Raw genomic sequence first — 13447 nt, forward strand, 5'->3', positions numbered from 1 at the left:
TGTGTGTGTGTGTATGTATGTGTATCTTTGTTTGTTCCACTCCCTATTACTGCTTGAGAACCTGTGTTGGTGTGTTTACACCTCTGTAATTTAGCAGTTTGGCAAAAGAGACTGATAGAATAAGTACTGAGAGTTGATTTGTTTAACTAAAACCCTTCAAAGTGGTGCTCCAGCATGGCCACAGTCAAATGACTGAAACAAGTAAAAGAATAAAAGAAATATATACATACATAATAGGCGCAGTAGTGGCTGTGGGGTAAGTAGCTTGCTTACCAATCACATGGTTCCAGGTTCAGTCCCACTGCATTGCACCTTGGGTAAGTGTCTTCTTCTATAGCCTCGGGCTGACCAAAGCCTTGTGAGTGGATTTGGTAGATGGAAACTGAAAGAAGCTCATTGTATATATGTACATACATTCCCTACTTTTAGGTCACTTTAAACAGAACCCTTAATTCAATAACACTGTGTATAAACTCTGTATTTGGAATGACCAATTTCAAAGACAGTTGGATTTTAATCATAGGGTATTGGAATTTTAATAATGGATTTACAAATGCAATGACCAATCTTAAAGACTATTGGATTTTACTCACAAGGTTTTGGAATCTTATATGTATACCATTCTGTCTAAACAATGGATTTACAAATACAATATCCTTGCATTCACTCTCTATTTCCTATCCTATCTAAATTAGTTATTGCTTAACCATCCTCTTACACCGTCTCCGATGAAGGGATATAATAAATATCCTGGAAACAGCTGTAAGACCTATTTATAAATGTTCTAAAATATACACAGCCTTGGTTTTTTTTATCTCATTACGAAAAGTAAACCCTTATATATGTGTGCGTGTGTTTGTCCCCCCACCATCGTATGCAGTTCGGCAAAAAGAGAACGATAGAATAAATACTAGACTTACAAAGAATGAGCCATGGGGTCAGTTTGTTTGACTAAGGGTGGTTTTCCAGCATGGCCACAGTCAAATGACTGAAACAAATAAGAGTATACATACACACACACACACACATATATATATGTTGTCAGAAGTTCATATGTCCAAAAAAAAGCATACTCTAAAGCATTAGAGCAGTAATATATTTTTCCAGGTAGTTAAAAGTTATGGCTAGTCATAGAGTGACTTTGGTTTCGCACCCATTAAGTGTTTAGCAGTATTGGCAAGTCTGATGAGTCATCTATACTGTTGCTTTATAGGTGTGAGACTAATAGTCACCAGGCATAACTTTTAACTTCCTAATTATATACATTATTATGTACATTATTTACATTTGATGGATATTTGTCCTCATCTTGTTTGTTGTTAACACGTTTCTGCTGATATACCTTCCAGCCTTCATCAGGTGTCTTGGGGAAATTTCGAACCTGGGTCCTCATTCCTAAGGTATTTTTAGATATTATTATTATTATTCAGGTCACTGCCTGGAATCAAACTTAGGATCTTGGGGTTAGTAGCCCGCGCTCTTAACCACTACGCCATATGCCCGTGTATATTTGTAAATAATGTCCTAATTATATATATCCATTTACTTTTGTTTGGGCAAAGGTCTAGGAAGCATTCTGAAAAGCTCCTATGCTCCTCTGTCACCTACCACCTGTTAATTCCACCTTCCAAGGTAATCTGACGGTATGATTACATAGCATGGAACTCCTTTCAGCTTAAGATAAATATAATAACAATAACTTGTGGATGGAAATTCATAGTCTTTATTAATGCATATGTTTCTACACCACTCACATTCATTAAATAACAATTTTCCATGTTCCTAAGATATTAAGATCGCACTTAATATTTGTGAATTTGGAATTTTTTCAATTCCATTCCAATGTAGGTGTTTCCACAAGTATCACATTTTCGTTTGTGTTTTTGTGTTTTGTCTCTTCATCTCATACACAATTGTCTTATCATTTTATGACTTTATTTAACATATCTCTTTATCAGTGCAAACATAGTACTTGATTAACTTGGTTATTGTAAACTTATTTTATTTTTTATTCTCGATTCTTATATATGTATTTTACTTACAATTAATTGTAGGAAGTTTCTTCATTCTAAATCATTCTCACTCATGATCTCTTCTGTTCCCCACAAGCCACTTGCAAATAACAAAATAATATAATTGAAATAAGTGAAGTACCTTCTGAAAAGTCACCTGACAAGGCACATTTGCACCGAATGATGCATCACAACCAATCATGCAGAATCATTAATAATAAGAAAAATCCTTTCTACTGAAAGCACAAGGCCTGAAATTTTGTGGGAGGGGACTAGTTGATTGCATTGACCTCAGTTTAATGGGTACTTAATTTATCAACCTCGAAAGGATGAAAGGCAAAGTCGACCTCATCACAATGCCTGAAATTTTGTGGGAGGTGACTAGTCGATTACATCAATCTCAGTGCCTAACTGGTACTTATTTTATTGACCCCAGAAGGATGAAAAACAAAGTCAACCTTGATGAAACTTGAACTCAGATCATAAAGTCAGACAAAATGCCACTAAGCATTCTGCCAGCTTACTGCCTTGATAATAATAATGATATACAATGTTGCAAGTATTTAGAATATTGAAGAAAATTAAAAGGATATTAATATAATAATCAAAATAAAATAAAAACGAGAAAATATAATATAAAAACAAGACAAGTTTATGCACCAATGAGAAATTAGAGATGATAATAAAAATGTTAATATAACTAAATATACATACACACACACTCATCTATATATATCGTTATTATTTTCTATAATAATGCCCCTTATATAAATATAAACGAATAATTATATTCTTGGGAATAGAAATTTCCCTTATGAATTTTTTTACACACTGGCTTCTTGATAAAATTCTTGTAAAAGAGTTTTATCCCTTTTTGAATTTACTTATCAAATATATACACGGAATATATTCAATGTTGAATTTTTATTCCTGTCCCCACATGGGTACCCAGAAGCAACCCGGAAGTATTCCCGCCTCCTTGATGAAGATATATACAGATAAACTTCATTCCCTTTACTCTGTCGGATACGTAGTGTGTTCGTTTTTGGTGAGGTGAGAATTCTGTTTATTTATATATATTTTTGGGACAATACTGTGCTGATGAACGAAATCTAGATTCATTCTAGTAATCGCGAAATCAGTCGATACACAGTTCAGTTTATTTAAAAGAAAGTTGGTCTTCTGTTGGTTGTTTTTCCTCGCATTAGGTACTAAATTGTGGTTATTTTGAGAAGTCCACTGTGTGGCGTTATTTTCTATAATAATGCCCCTTATATAAATATATATATATATGCGCACACATATTACAGTATGTAGGTTACAGAAACAAGTATACTATGGGTTAGAGAATAACAGAACCAACCAGATTAATTATACAAAGCTTGGTACCAGTAGATATTACGTATCAAGTTTGAAGTAAGCAAATGTCCTTCCATAATGCAAATATTTCAACTTAAGTTCAGGTGTCTTATTAAGCAGGTTACCAAGATATTTTAATATTTCGTATAATTCAGAACAACACATCCTAAAGTCTGTTGTTTAAATATGGGGACACTTTTCTATCTATACTCCAGGCGATTTCAAAACTGAGTTTTATTGTCACTTAATTTCCATACATTTTAAGCAAAGGATGTGATGCAAACTTTGCGATATCGGAAAGATAATTATATAAACTAGATTTAAAGTTACAAGAAGTTGGGCTTATATAGGTAAAGATATTAGCATAGTCATTATATTATACTTGCAAACTATTATTTGCTAAACAGGTCCTACTGAGTGAATAGGTATCCATTATCACGACAGTTGTACATTCTGGGGGTAACCCAGTGATTCTTATCACAATTATTATATAAATTGTGAAATATTAAGACTAATAGAATGATTCAAAGATTCAACCCTATTACTATAGTGTAATATAGAGTAGCATTGTTATTTACAACACTTAAGACATATATTTAATTGCATCAGAATTATTATAGTTATTAGTTAATACATGATATTTGTAAAGTTTGTGTTATCAACCATTATTCTCATAGCCCCATCACCACTGTTTCCATGTACATGAGAAGGATTAGTGTTATTATTGACAAGGAATCACAAATTGATGACAATATCAACAGGTACATGGCTGCTAGCAAGGGCATTCAAGCATGAATCATCCGAATTCCTACTACATTTTTTAGGTACGCAGTTAAGCACTCTGTTCTTATGGTTATTGGCTGTGCCAACAAAATTCTCCTGTTCTGTACAATCCCTCATATTGTTTATATTATTATTTATCTTATCTCTTATTTCTGCTCCAAAAAAATGTATAGCCACTTCCAACTTTAATTTACACATAGAGCAGCAATATCAATATCATATGAGCTAATTACTTTTATTTTTCTTAACGTTATTATTATTATTTGGAACAGAAAGCTGGCTGATGAACTAAGAATTCATGGTGGTGGTTTTGCTATTAAATTGACTCTACTTCACAAGTTGTCATCCATCCCTCAAGCTGTTAATGAGCATCTCTTGACATTCTGTATACCCATAGGTAATTCTTCATCTATGCACGTTATCAGCATCCGAACAAGAACATAAGATTTTCCACTCCAAATTGGAGACAATTGTCAGTAAAATTCCATATCATGACAATGTCATATTGATGGGCCATCTTAATGCCAGAATAGGTAACAAACACACACTGTGGTCAAAAGTAATAGGAAAACATGGAACACGAAAGATGCATGTAAGTGGTTTATGACTGGTGTCTTTTTGCCAAAAGCTTAGTTTAACAATTACAAACACAACGTTTCAGCAGCCAGATAAATATAAAAACACCTGGAAGGATCCCTGATCTGGTAGCAATAACAGTCAATCATATGCCAGCTAAGAACAAAGATTGCAATGATTTCAGATTAACCAGAACTCACAAAACTCCCAAGTGTTACTTGGATCACACAATGGTTTGCACTTTAATCCAGTATACCTCTGAGAATGTGTCTTCTTTAAAAGAATCCAGAAATGACAAAAGATTTTAAAATACATCCAAATTCAAAGCTTGAGAATACAGAGGAAAGCAATGACCTTGAAGTTTTGTGGTGAAATATTTGCGACAGCATTAAATCATCTGCTAAAGTTTTAGGATTCGTAAAATGCAAGCATTAAGAATGGTAGGATGAGAACAATTCTCAAATCAAGCCTCTCCTAGAAACTATGCACAAAAGATACAAGCCATGGATCTCAAACAAAACTTCACCAACACTCAGATGTCTATAAATCTCCTATAAGAAAACTACTCAGAAAGTAATGTGAGATGAAAAATTCTGCATGGGCAAAAAAACCCCAAGAATTCGAATGGGTTACTAACTCTCACAACTTGGGAGTTGTATGACAATTTGAAAGGTGTATTTGGTAATAAAAAACAAAAAAAAAAAAAAGGCTGGTACAGAACCTGTTCTTTCTAACAATGAGTCAAAACACTTAAGTAGCAAAGATGAAATTCTGAAAAGATGGGCAGAACACTTTAAATCCATATTGATCATCATCATCGGTTAACGTTCGCTTTCCATGATAGCATGGGTTGGACGATTTGACTGAGGACTGGTGGACCAGGTGGCTACACCAGGCTCCAATCTGACTTGGCAGAGTTTCTACAGCTAGATGCCCTTCCTAATGCCAACCACTCAGAGAGTATAGTGGGTGCTTTTACGTGCCACCGGCACGAAGGCCAGTCAGGCGGTACTGGCAACGGCCACGCTCACAATGGTGTATTTTACATGCCACCTGCACAGGAGTCAGTCCAGTGGAGAATGTAAAAATGAATATTTACACTTAAGAAAACCAATGTATGACCTCACCTGTGCTGGACCATAAATTGAAAGATGTGAGTATGGTATTGGTTCATCCATGTGTATAGGTATCTTGGTGTGGATATATCTGTGTGTGTGTATATATATATATATATGTAGATATGTTTATTTGTTTGTGTGCTTGATGATATATGTCGTGCTTTGTGCATATGGACCTTCAGTTATCATAACTGATCCTATTCTGATGTTTGTAACCTAGTGATCTGACATCAGCACACCCCTATTCTGTCTCTCTCAATGGCTTTATATCTTGCAATTCTTCTTCTGTCATTCTCTTAAATTGATGGTGAGAGATAAAGCTTAACAGAAATGATTTAGTGTTGTCTTCTAACTTAACAGGTTTACGATAATTACTTGTATGATAAATGACCATGAGTTGGTACAGAGTCACTCTTTCACTAGTTTCCAAAATGAGAGGGTCAACACACACTCTATATTTTGATATTTTTTCAAGATGTATTTGGTGTATTCATCAATAAAAAGTACATCTGAAACAGCTGTAGTGAACTTCCCATCTGTGTTCTTCATATAAGTTAAAATATAGATATATGGACGCGCACGTGTGTGTGTGTGGGGGTGTAAAATGAATAATAAAATGGTTTACAACTGGTAACTTACTAATAAAGCAGTCACTTTCATTTGTCATATACGTGTGTGTGTGTATATATATATATATATATGTATGTGTGTGTATGTATGTATGTATGAGGTGTGGGAGAGGCAGTTGGATATACTCAGTTGCTTATGGTTGAGGGTAATGAGTAGAATGTTCTTATCTATCGTAGGAACTGTTATATTTGTAGTTTTGTGGGGAGTAGAATTAGAATCTTATTGAGCTAGATAGTTCTTAAGCTTAATATTAGACAAGAATTTTTTTTTTCGCGAGAAACCACTAAGTGGAAAGTGCTTAAAATTTCTTTTTTAATTCATTCATTCCCAATGAACATACACTTTCACTAAGACTACAAATTTAAAATTCTCTACTGAATCCTAATGCACTTTTTTCAAAAATGGAGTTAGTAACTTCTGTTATTGTTTGCCATGGCTTATCGAATTTCCATATGGTCAGATTTTTTTTCTACCCTGAAGACAGAGGCTCGATTTATCCAATGTTTATTTGCTTCCATTACCGGTTGCATATTCTGTTGAACTACATCTGCCAACATCGTGAAGGAACTCCAAGCCTCCAGAAACAGCTGTCAGACTTGTAACACCATACCTTCTCTCCTTTAATATATAAATATATATTTATATACGAATATTCATTGCTTGAGAATTTTCAGTCTTTGCTTTCTCTCTATTTATTATGTATACTTGCATATTTTTTTAATATCAAACCCAAGCAGTTTTATTTATTTATTTGCATCAGTCTCCATATCTACTCACCTGGATTCCTCCTATAGCCACTGTTTACCCAGCAGACTTGGTTCCTCATAGACATTAGAGTGTAAGTTCAAATCATTTGAGCACTACAAAGTGTTTTCTATATTGAGAATCTCTGGATCCCATCTGTTGGCTCTATACCAGTGCTCCACAACGGTATACCCTGGCACACTGGTGTGCCACAGTAAAACCTGAACATAATTTTTTCCCTCCATACTTTTAGTTATATTTTTAGTTCAGGTGTGCCACTGAATTTTGAAAAGAATATAAGTGTACCGCAAATGAAAATAGGTTGTGGAGCTCTGCTCTATACAAACATATATACACGAGAAAGTTAAAACAATGTTTACAATCTTGGAAATTTGCTATGTCAACATAAGAAAGTTTGTATGTCAACATACAATCATTTATTTAAAAAAACATCTTTCGATTGTTCAGTCTGCTTTTAGCAAATTAAAACGAAAAAAATTATGTACAAAATAAATCAACAAAACAACAACAAAAGTACAAAAAAAATGGTAATGCAGAAACCAGTTCATAATGTTCTGTTATGTGTCCAATTCAATTCCTAGAAATAATAAATGGAGAGAAATCCATCTCTTTGTCCTGCATTGTTTTGTCATTTAACTGTTTCTTTACTCATCTTCATCCAACTGCCTATACAACACCAGAGCACAAACACTACCACCGTCATTATCATCATAAAGGTCTGTTTGAGAGAAGAAAGGAAAACCAAGCAAAAGGTATTTTAATATAACAAAGCTAATTAGACACAGGAATTTAAATGTGACTGATGGAGGATTTGGCTGTAGGTAGTACACGACAGGTATGTTAAATGGTATGAGAGAGAGACACACATACATACATATATATATATATATATATACATGTAAAAGAATGTGTTTGTCTGGAAGAATTTTCTTTTGTCAAAGAACCAGCAAAATGGTGATAAACTAAGTCTTTTAAATGGTTTCTTTGCTTCCAACCATTCAGGATCGATAATCAGTGAAAGAAGCAGATTGCCTATAAAGAAAAAATAAAATAAGCAATATTATAATGAATCATTGGAAATTTAGCAATGTCCACAAATTACATCATAACAATGATCCTGCCTACCCGCAGACACTTACATACTGAATCACCACAGTCCATATTTTCAATATAGATTATCTTTTACTTTATCTTGGATCAACATGGATTGGTGCTTACATTTGGCACCAGCACTGATGCTCACAGTCCTCTTATCTGTAATAACTATAGCTAAAGGTAACTTTAAGCTAAATAAGCAGTGGGAAGGAAGGGCGGGTTTCTCAATATTTTGGTATTATTACTAATAAGTGTAGTATAAATAATGCATGTAAATACATGTTACACACATCAACTGTGGTTACACAATGAACCAGACTGGTGACCATGAGAATTTCAAGACCTCTCTCATAATTTATCTGCATTGAAGATGGTGTTGAACCCCTACTTGCTAGAAAAGTTGGTGTTAGTCAGTGGAGTCTTCTGCAAGTTCAAACATTTGCAGTCTTAATAAAGTAAAACAGTTTCCTTTCCCAAGTCACCCAACAAAGAACTAAAATTCACCACACTTCCTATCCTCTCATAGAAAGTTAGTGTAACAAATGATACTTATCAATGAAAGTTAATAAAAACTTGTTGATTCTGGAGTGTCCCACACTTTTGATTTTGTCTCCCACGTTTTTCCTTCATCATCATCATTTAGTGTCTACTTTCTATGATGGCATGGGTTAGACAGTTTAACTGAAATTGGCAAGCTGGTTCCAATCTGATTTGGCATGATTTCTATGGCTGGATGCCCGTCCTAATGCCAACCACTTCAATAGTATAACAGGTACCTTTTACGTGCCACTGGCATGGGTGCCAATTACATGACACCAACATCGACCACGACTACGATTTCACTTGGCTTGACAGGTTTTCTCAAACATAGCATATCACCAAAGGTTTTGGACACTTGTCATTGCCTGTGTGAGGCCCAATGTTCAAAGGGTGCTTTTTACGTACCAGTTACATGACACCAGCATTGACTATGACTATGATGTCTATACATTAATTACCCACTTGCAATCACCTCCAATAATACCAGCTTCAATGCAGATGTTATACCCCTTCATTCCCCTCTAATCTTCACACCGCACACAAGCCTTCTTCTGTACATGCAATCTAAATACCTCACGCCCCAAACTTGCACTAATTTCATGATTACAGACCTTCTAAGATTCTCCAATGATATCATGCAAATCATGTCCATCTTTGCCAGTTCAACAAGTAGTGAAGTGTTGCATGCCTCTGCATGGCCATAGTTGAAATGCAAGAGCCAGTCAAAGAGTAAATTTATATGCATATGTGAGAGAGAAAGAAAAGATTTTATGAGTCTTACAAATGAAGAATGGAAGGGATAATAGGTTATTGAAAATACTGCTTTCAAATTTTGGCACAAGGCCAGCAATTTCAGTGGATGTTAATGATTCTGCCAGTTTGCTACCTTAATTTGAGAACTAGAAATATCAACCCAAATGCTTTTAAATTAGATCCCAATGCTGGATGTTCAAGAACCAAATGAAGGGCAGATTTTCAATCTCGGGATCATCCTGATTCCAAAAAGGTGTATGTCTATGTAAAGCAAATGTAGACTGAGATACAGGGATCCCAGAAAGTCAGACAGAATTTTACTTTTTATTATTATAGATATTAAATCCAACCCATGCCAGCATGGAAAACGGACATTAAATGATGATGATGATAATAATGATGATTAAAAACTCAGCTTACAGCATCAGATTAGGCGTAGTGATTTTAACTGAAAACAAATATAACTTACCCAAATGTTGGTGCAGAACCAAAACCTTAAAAACAAAAAAATAGAAAAAAATTAGTGTTGAAAAATGAAAATGAAAATAAAGTAAAAGTGTGTGTGTGTGTGTGTAATGCATTCGTAAATTATTCCAGAATAAACTCTTACTGTTAAACCATATTCTTTGAAGTACATTTTTTCATCTGTATTTTTTTTTTATGCAGCTAATCAAGCTAGTGTATAACCTCTAGAAAGCAACTACTTAAGATTAAATACAAAGACACACACATACGTATATGTGACGGGCTTCTTTCTGTTTCCATTGACCAAATCCACTCACAAGGCTTTGGTCAGTCTGAGGCTATAGTAGAAGACACTTGCCCAAGGTTTCACACAGTGGGACTGAACCCAGAACCATGTGGTCAGGAAGCAAACTTCTTACCATGCAGACATGCTTGTGTAGTAAGTTTCTATTGCAGTTGGTGCATGGATGATACTAAATAGTATTTTTTTATGGTGGTAGTCATATTTGGCAATGAATAAATAAATCTATAATTAAAGGCTTTTCAGGAATATAACCTTGTTTTCAAAAGTAGTATATTAACCCTTTAGTATTTAAACTGGCCATATCCAATGCAAATATTCTTCTCATTTTATGTTCAAACTGGCCAGATCCAGCCTCTCATATCTATCCTACAATGTGAGAGGCAGGATTGAAATCTCCGAGATACAAGATAATGCAGGACTAATTCAAAACAATGTGAAAAGATAAGTATTACGTTAGAGTAATCTGAATGGTAATGGGTTAAGAAACACACTGGGAGTGTGTATTTTTTTTTTAAAAAAGGGGTGATTTAATTCTTTAGCATTTAAACCAGCTATATCTGATCAAAATCTACCTGTTTTATGTTCAAACTGGTCAAATCTGGCCTCTCACACTTACCCTACAATATCATTCTAAAAATAAACTACCACATCATCAAAATATTAAAGCAATGAGCAATTCAAAACAATGTGAATAACACTAAAGGGTTAAAGAACATTTGGGTACTACTTCAAGCAGGTTGAGAGACAGCATATCACTGTCTTTCCTCTATTACTTCCACAACTACCAATCCTTTGCTTTATGAGTGTTTCTCCACCATCACACTTATTCTGTCTTTATTCACCCTCACGGACATACTTGCCTTGAACAAATGGAGACTACATAGAGTAGAGGTGACTTTTCAGTCAGACAAGGAACATGGAAGGTCTAGAGCTAGTGTCATCAGTTAATAACCCAGGGAGGAAACTATAAGCCTTAATCTTTTAGCATTTAAACAGGCCATATCCAGCCCAAATTTTCTACTTGTTTTGTGTTCAAACCAGCTAGATCCTAGCCTCTCACACCTGTCTACAATGTTATTCTAAAAATAAACAATCACATCATTAAAATCTCTAAGATAATGCATGATTAATTCAAAACAATGTGAATAAAAAGGCATATATCTGACAGAGTAATGTGAATGCTAACGGGTTAAATAAAAACTTTTACCTCCGGTACTTCCGCCTCCAAATGCAGAACCTGAACCAAATCCACTGAAACCAGTATTCGGAGCATTAGCTGCTTCATTGAAACCTTGGACTGGAGAAGTCTGTGCTAAACTGCCAAACGTTGGACTGCTGCTCTGTGCAAAACTGAATATACAAATAAATAAATAAATGAATTATACATGATTATGGAACAAAAATTTGTTTAATAGTGGTCTGGGATAAGACAACAAGTTAATAGAAATGGTACTGCACTAGACTAAATGCTCTGTACAATATTTTCCATTGCTTTGTCAGAAGGAAGGGACAGTGCTCATAACTTTTACAGTGCTTTCAAGGTTGATAAAATGAATATGACTGATAGTATTCAGCATATCTTATTTAACATGGAACCCATGCTAGCATGGAAAGCGGACGTTAAACGATGATGATGATGATGATAATGTAGAAAGCCACAAAACTGCAATATTTATCTCGAGACAGTATCTATTATAGATGTAAAGTGTTAAAAAAAAGGACAGAACCTCTTTAGCAGGTATGGATTTTACACATAGGGTAGGAACAACTCAACACTAAGTAACAGAAGCAATGTAAAATCTGATGAGCATTTTATTAACATTAAGGGCTGGGATCAGCTGCTCATAAATCCATCCTCACAATACACCACCACTTGGAAGGGATTTATACACACACACACAAACATTCTGCAAAGTAGCTGATATTAGGAAGGGTGTCCAGCTGTAGAAACGATGCACCAAAGCAGACAGAGCTTGGTGCAATCTTCTTACTTACCAGCTCTCGTCAAACCATTAACTTATGCCAGAAAGGAAAGCAGACATTAAATGATGATGACAAACACACATACACACTAATACACACAATTACATACATAAAGGTCTGTACTTACTTAGCAAAACCTGGAGAGGCGTTAGAAGACTGCTGTCCAAAAACACCTGCTGAGCCACTGTTGAAGGAAGAAGAAAATAGCTGTGAAGCACCGCTTCCAAAAGTACTGCCAGTAAATGAAGCACTTCCTCCAAAAGCAGGCTTATTTCCAAAAGCTGGAGCTCCACCAAAAGATGTTGATGAACTGAAGCTTGGAGATCCACCAAAGGCACTGGCTGAAATGATAAACAGAAGTTACAAACAAATCTTAGTATGTCTCAAGTCTTGTATGTGTCAGTAAATTTATTTCGGAGATCTAGGATTAAGTTTGATGATAAAGACCGTGGTGATGGTGCTGCTACTGAAGATAACAAAAATTGTTTTGAATATAAGATGCAAGGCCAGAAATTTTACACAATTCAAATGACACTAGTCTTGACTTATACTTTATTTTACTGACCTAGGAAGTATGAAAGGCAGATCTGACGAGTGAAATTTGAACTTAAAACATAGACGCATAACATTTTATGCAACGTTCTATCAATTCTGCCAATTCACTATCCTAATGATGATGATAATGCTATACTGCTATTGATGATAATAATGGTAATGTCAGTGAAAAATTTAATGTTCTGATTGTGTACGAACAGCCATGCTACATGGCAGTGAAACATGGGCTGTGACTGCTGAGGACATGCTTAAGCTCGCAAGGAATGAAGCCAGTATGCTCCGCTGGATGTGTAATGTCAATGTGCATACCCGTCAGAGTGTAAGTATCTTGAGAGAAAAGCTGAACATAAGAAGCATCAGTTGTGGTGTGCAAGAGAGACGATTGTGCTGGTTTGGACATGTGGTGAGAATGAATGAGGATAGCTGCGTGAAAAAGTGCCACACCCTAACAGTTGAGGGAACCCGTGGAAGAGGTAGGCCCAGGAAGACTTGGGCTGAGGTGGTGAGGC

General features: G+C 35.2%; 1 protein-coding gene across 5 annotated transcripts in view; it reads right to left on the minus strand.

The window, feature by feature from the left end:
• Nucleotides 1-7597: 7597 nt before the first annotated feature.
• Nucleotides 7598-13447, minus strand: part of LOC106883850 (nuclear pore complex protein Nup214) — a 64996-nt gene continuing 59146 nt past the window's right edge. For 3 of the 5 annotated variants that reach the window (XM_052970044.1, XM_014934989.2, XM_014934990.2), the window contains exons 25-28: nt 12511-12724; nt 11608-11750; nt 10101-10125; nt 7598-8275 (exon numbers count right to left, since the gene is read on the minus strand). In XM_052970044.1, the coding sequence (XP_052826004.1) occupies nt 8242-8275; nt 10101-10125; nt 11608-11750; nt 12511-12724 (416 nt within the window). In that variant the 3' untranslated portion in view covers nt 7598-8241. Of the gene's footprint in view, nt 8276-9489; nt 9569-10100; nt 10126-11607; nt 11751-12510; nt 12725-13447 lie in introns of all 5 variants that reach the window. The other 2 variants (XR_001411166.2, XM_052970045.1) reach the window with 2 other exon arrangements.

This window comes from Octopus bimaculoides, chromosome 8 (assembly GCF_001194135.2).
Source record: "Octopus bimaculoides isolate UCB-OBI-ISO-001 chromosome 8, ASM119413v2, whole genome shotgun sequence".
In the NCBI taxonomy this organism is placed as follows: domain Eukaryota; kingdom Metazoa; phylum Mollusca; class Cephalopoda; order Octopoda; family Octopodidae; genus Octopus; species Octopus bimaculoides.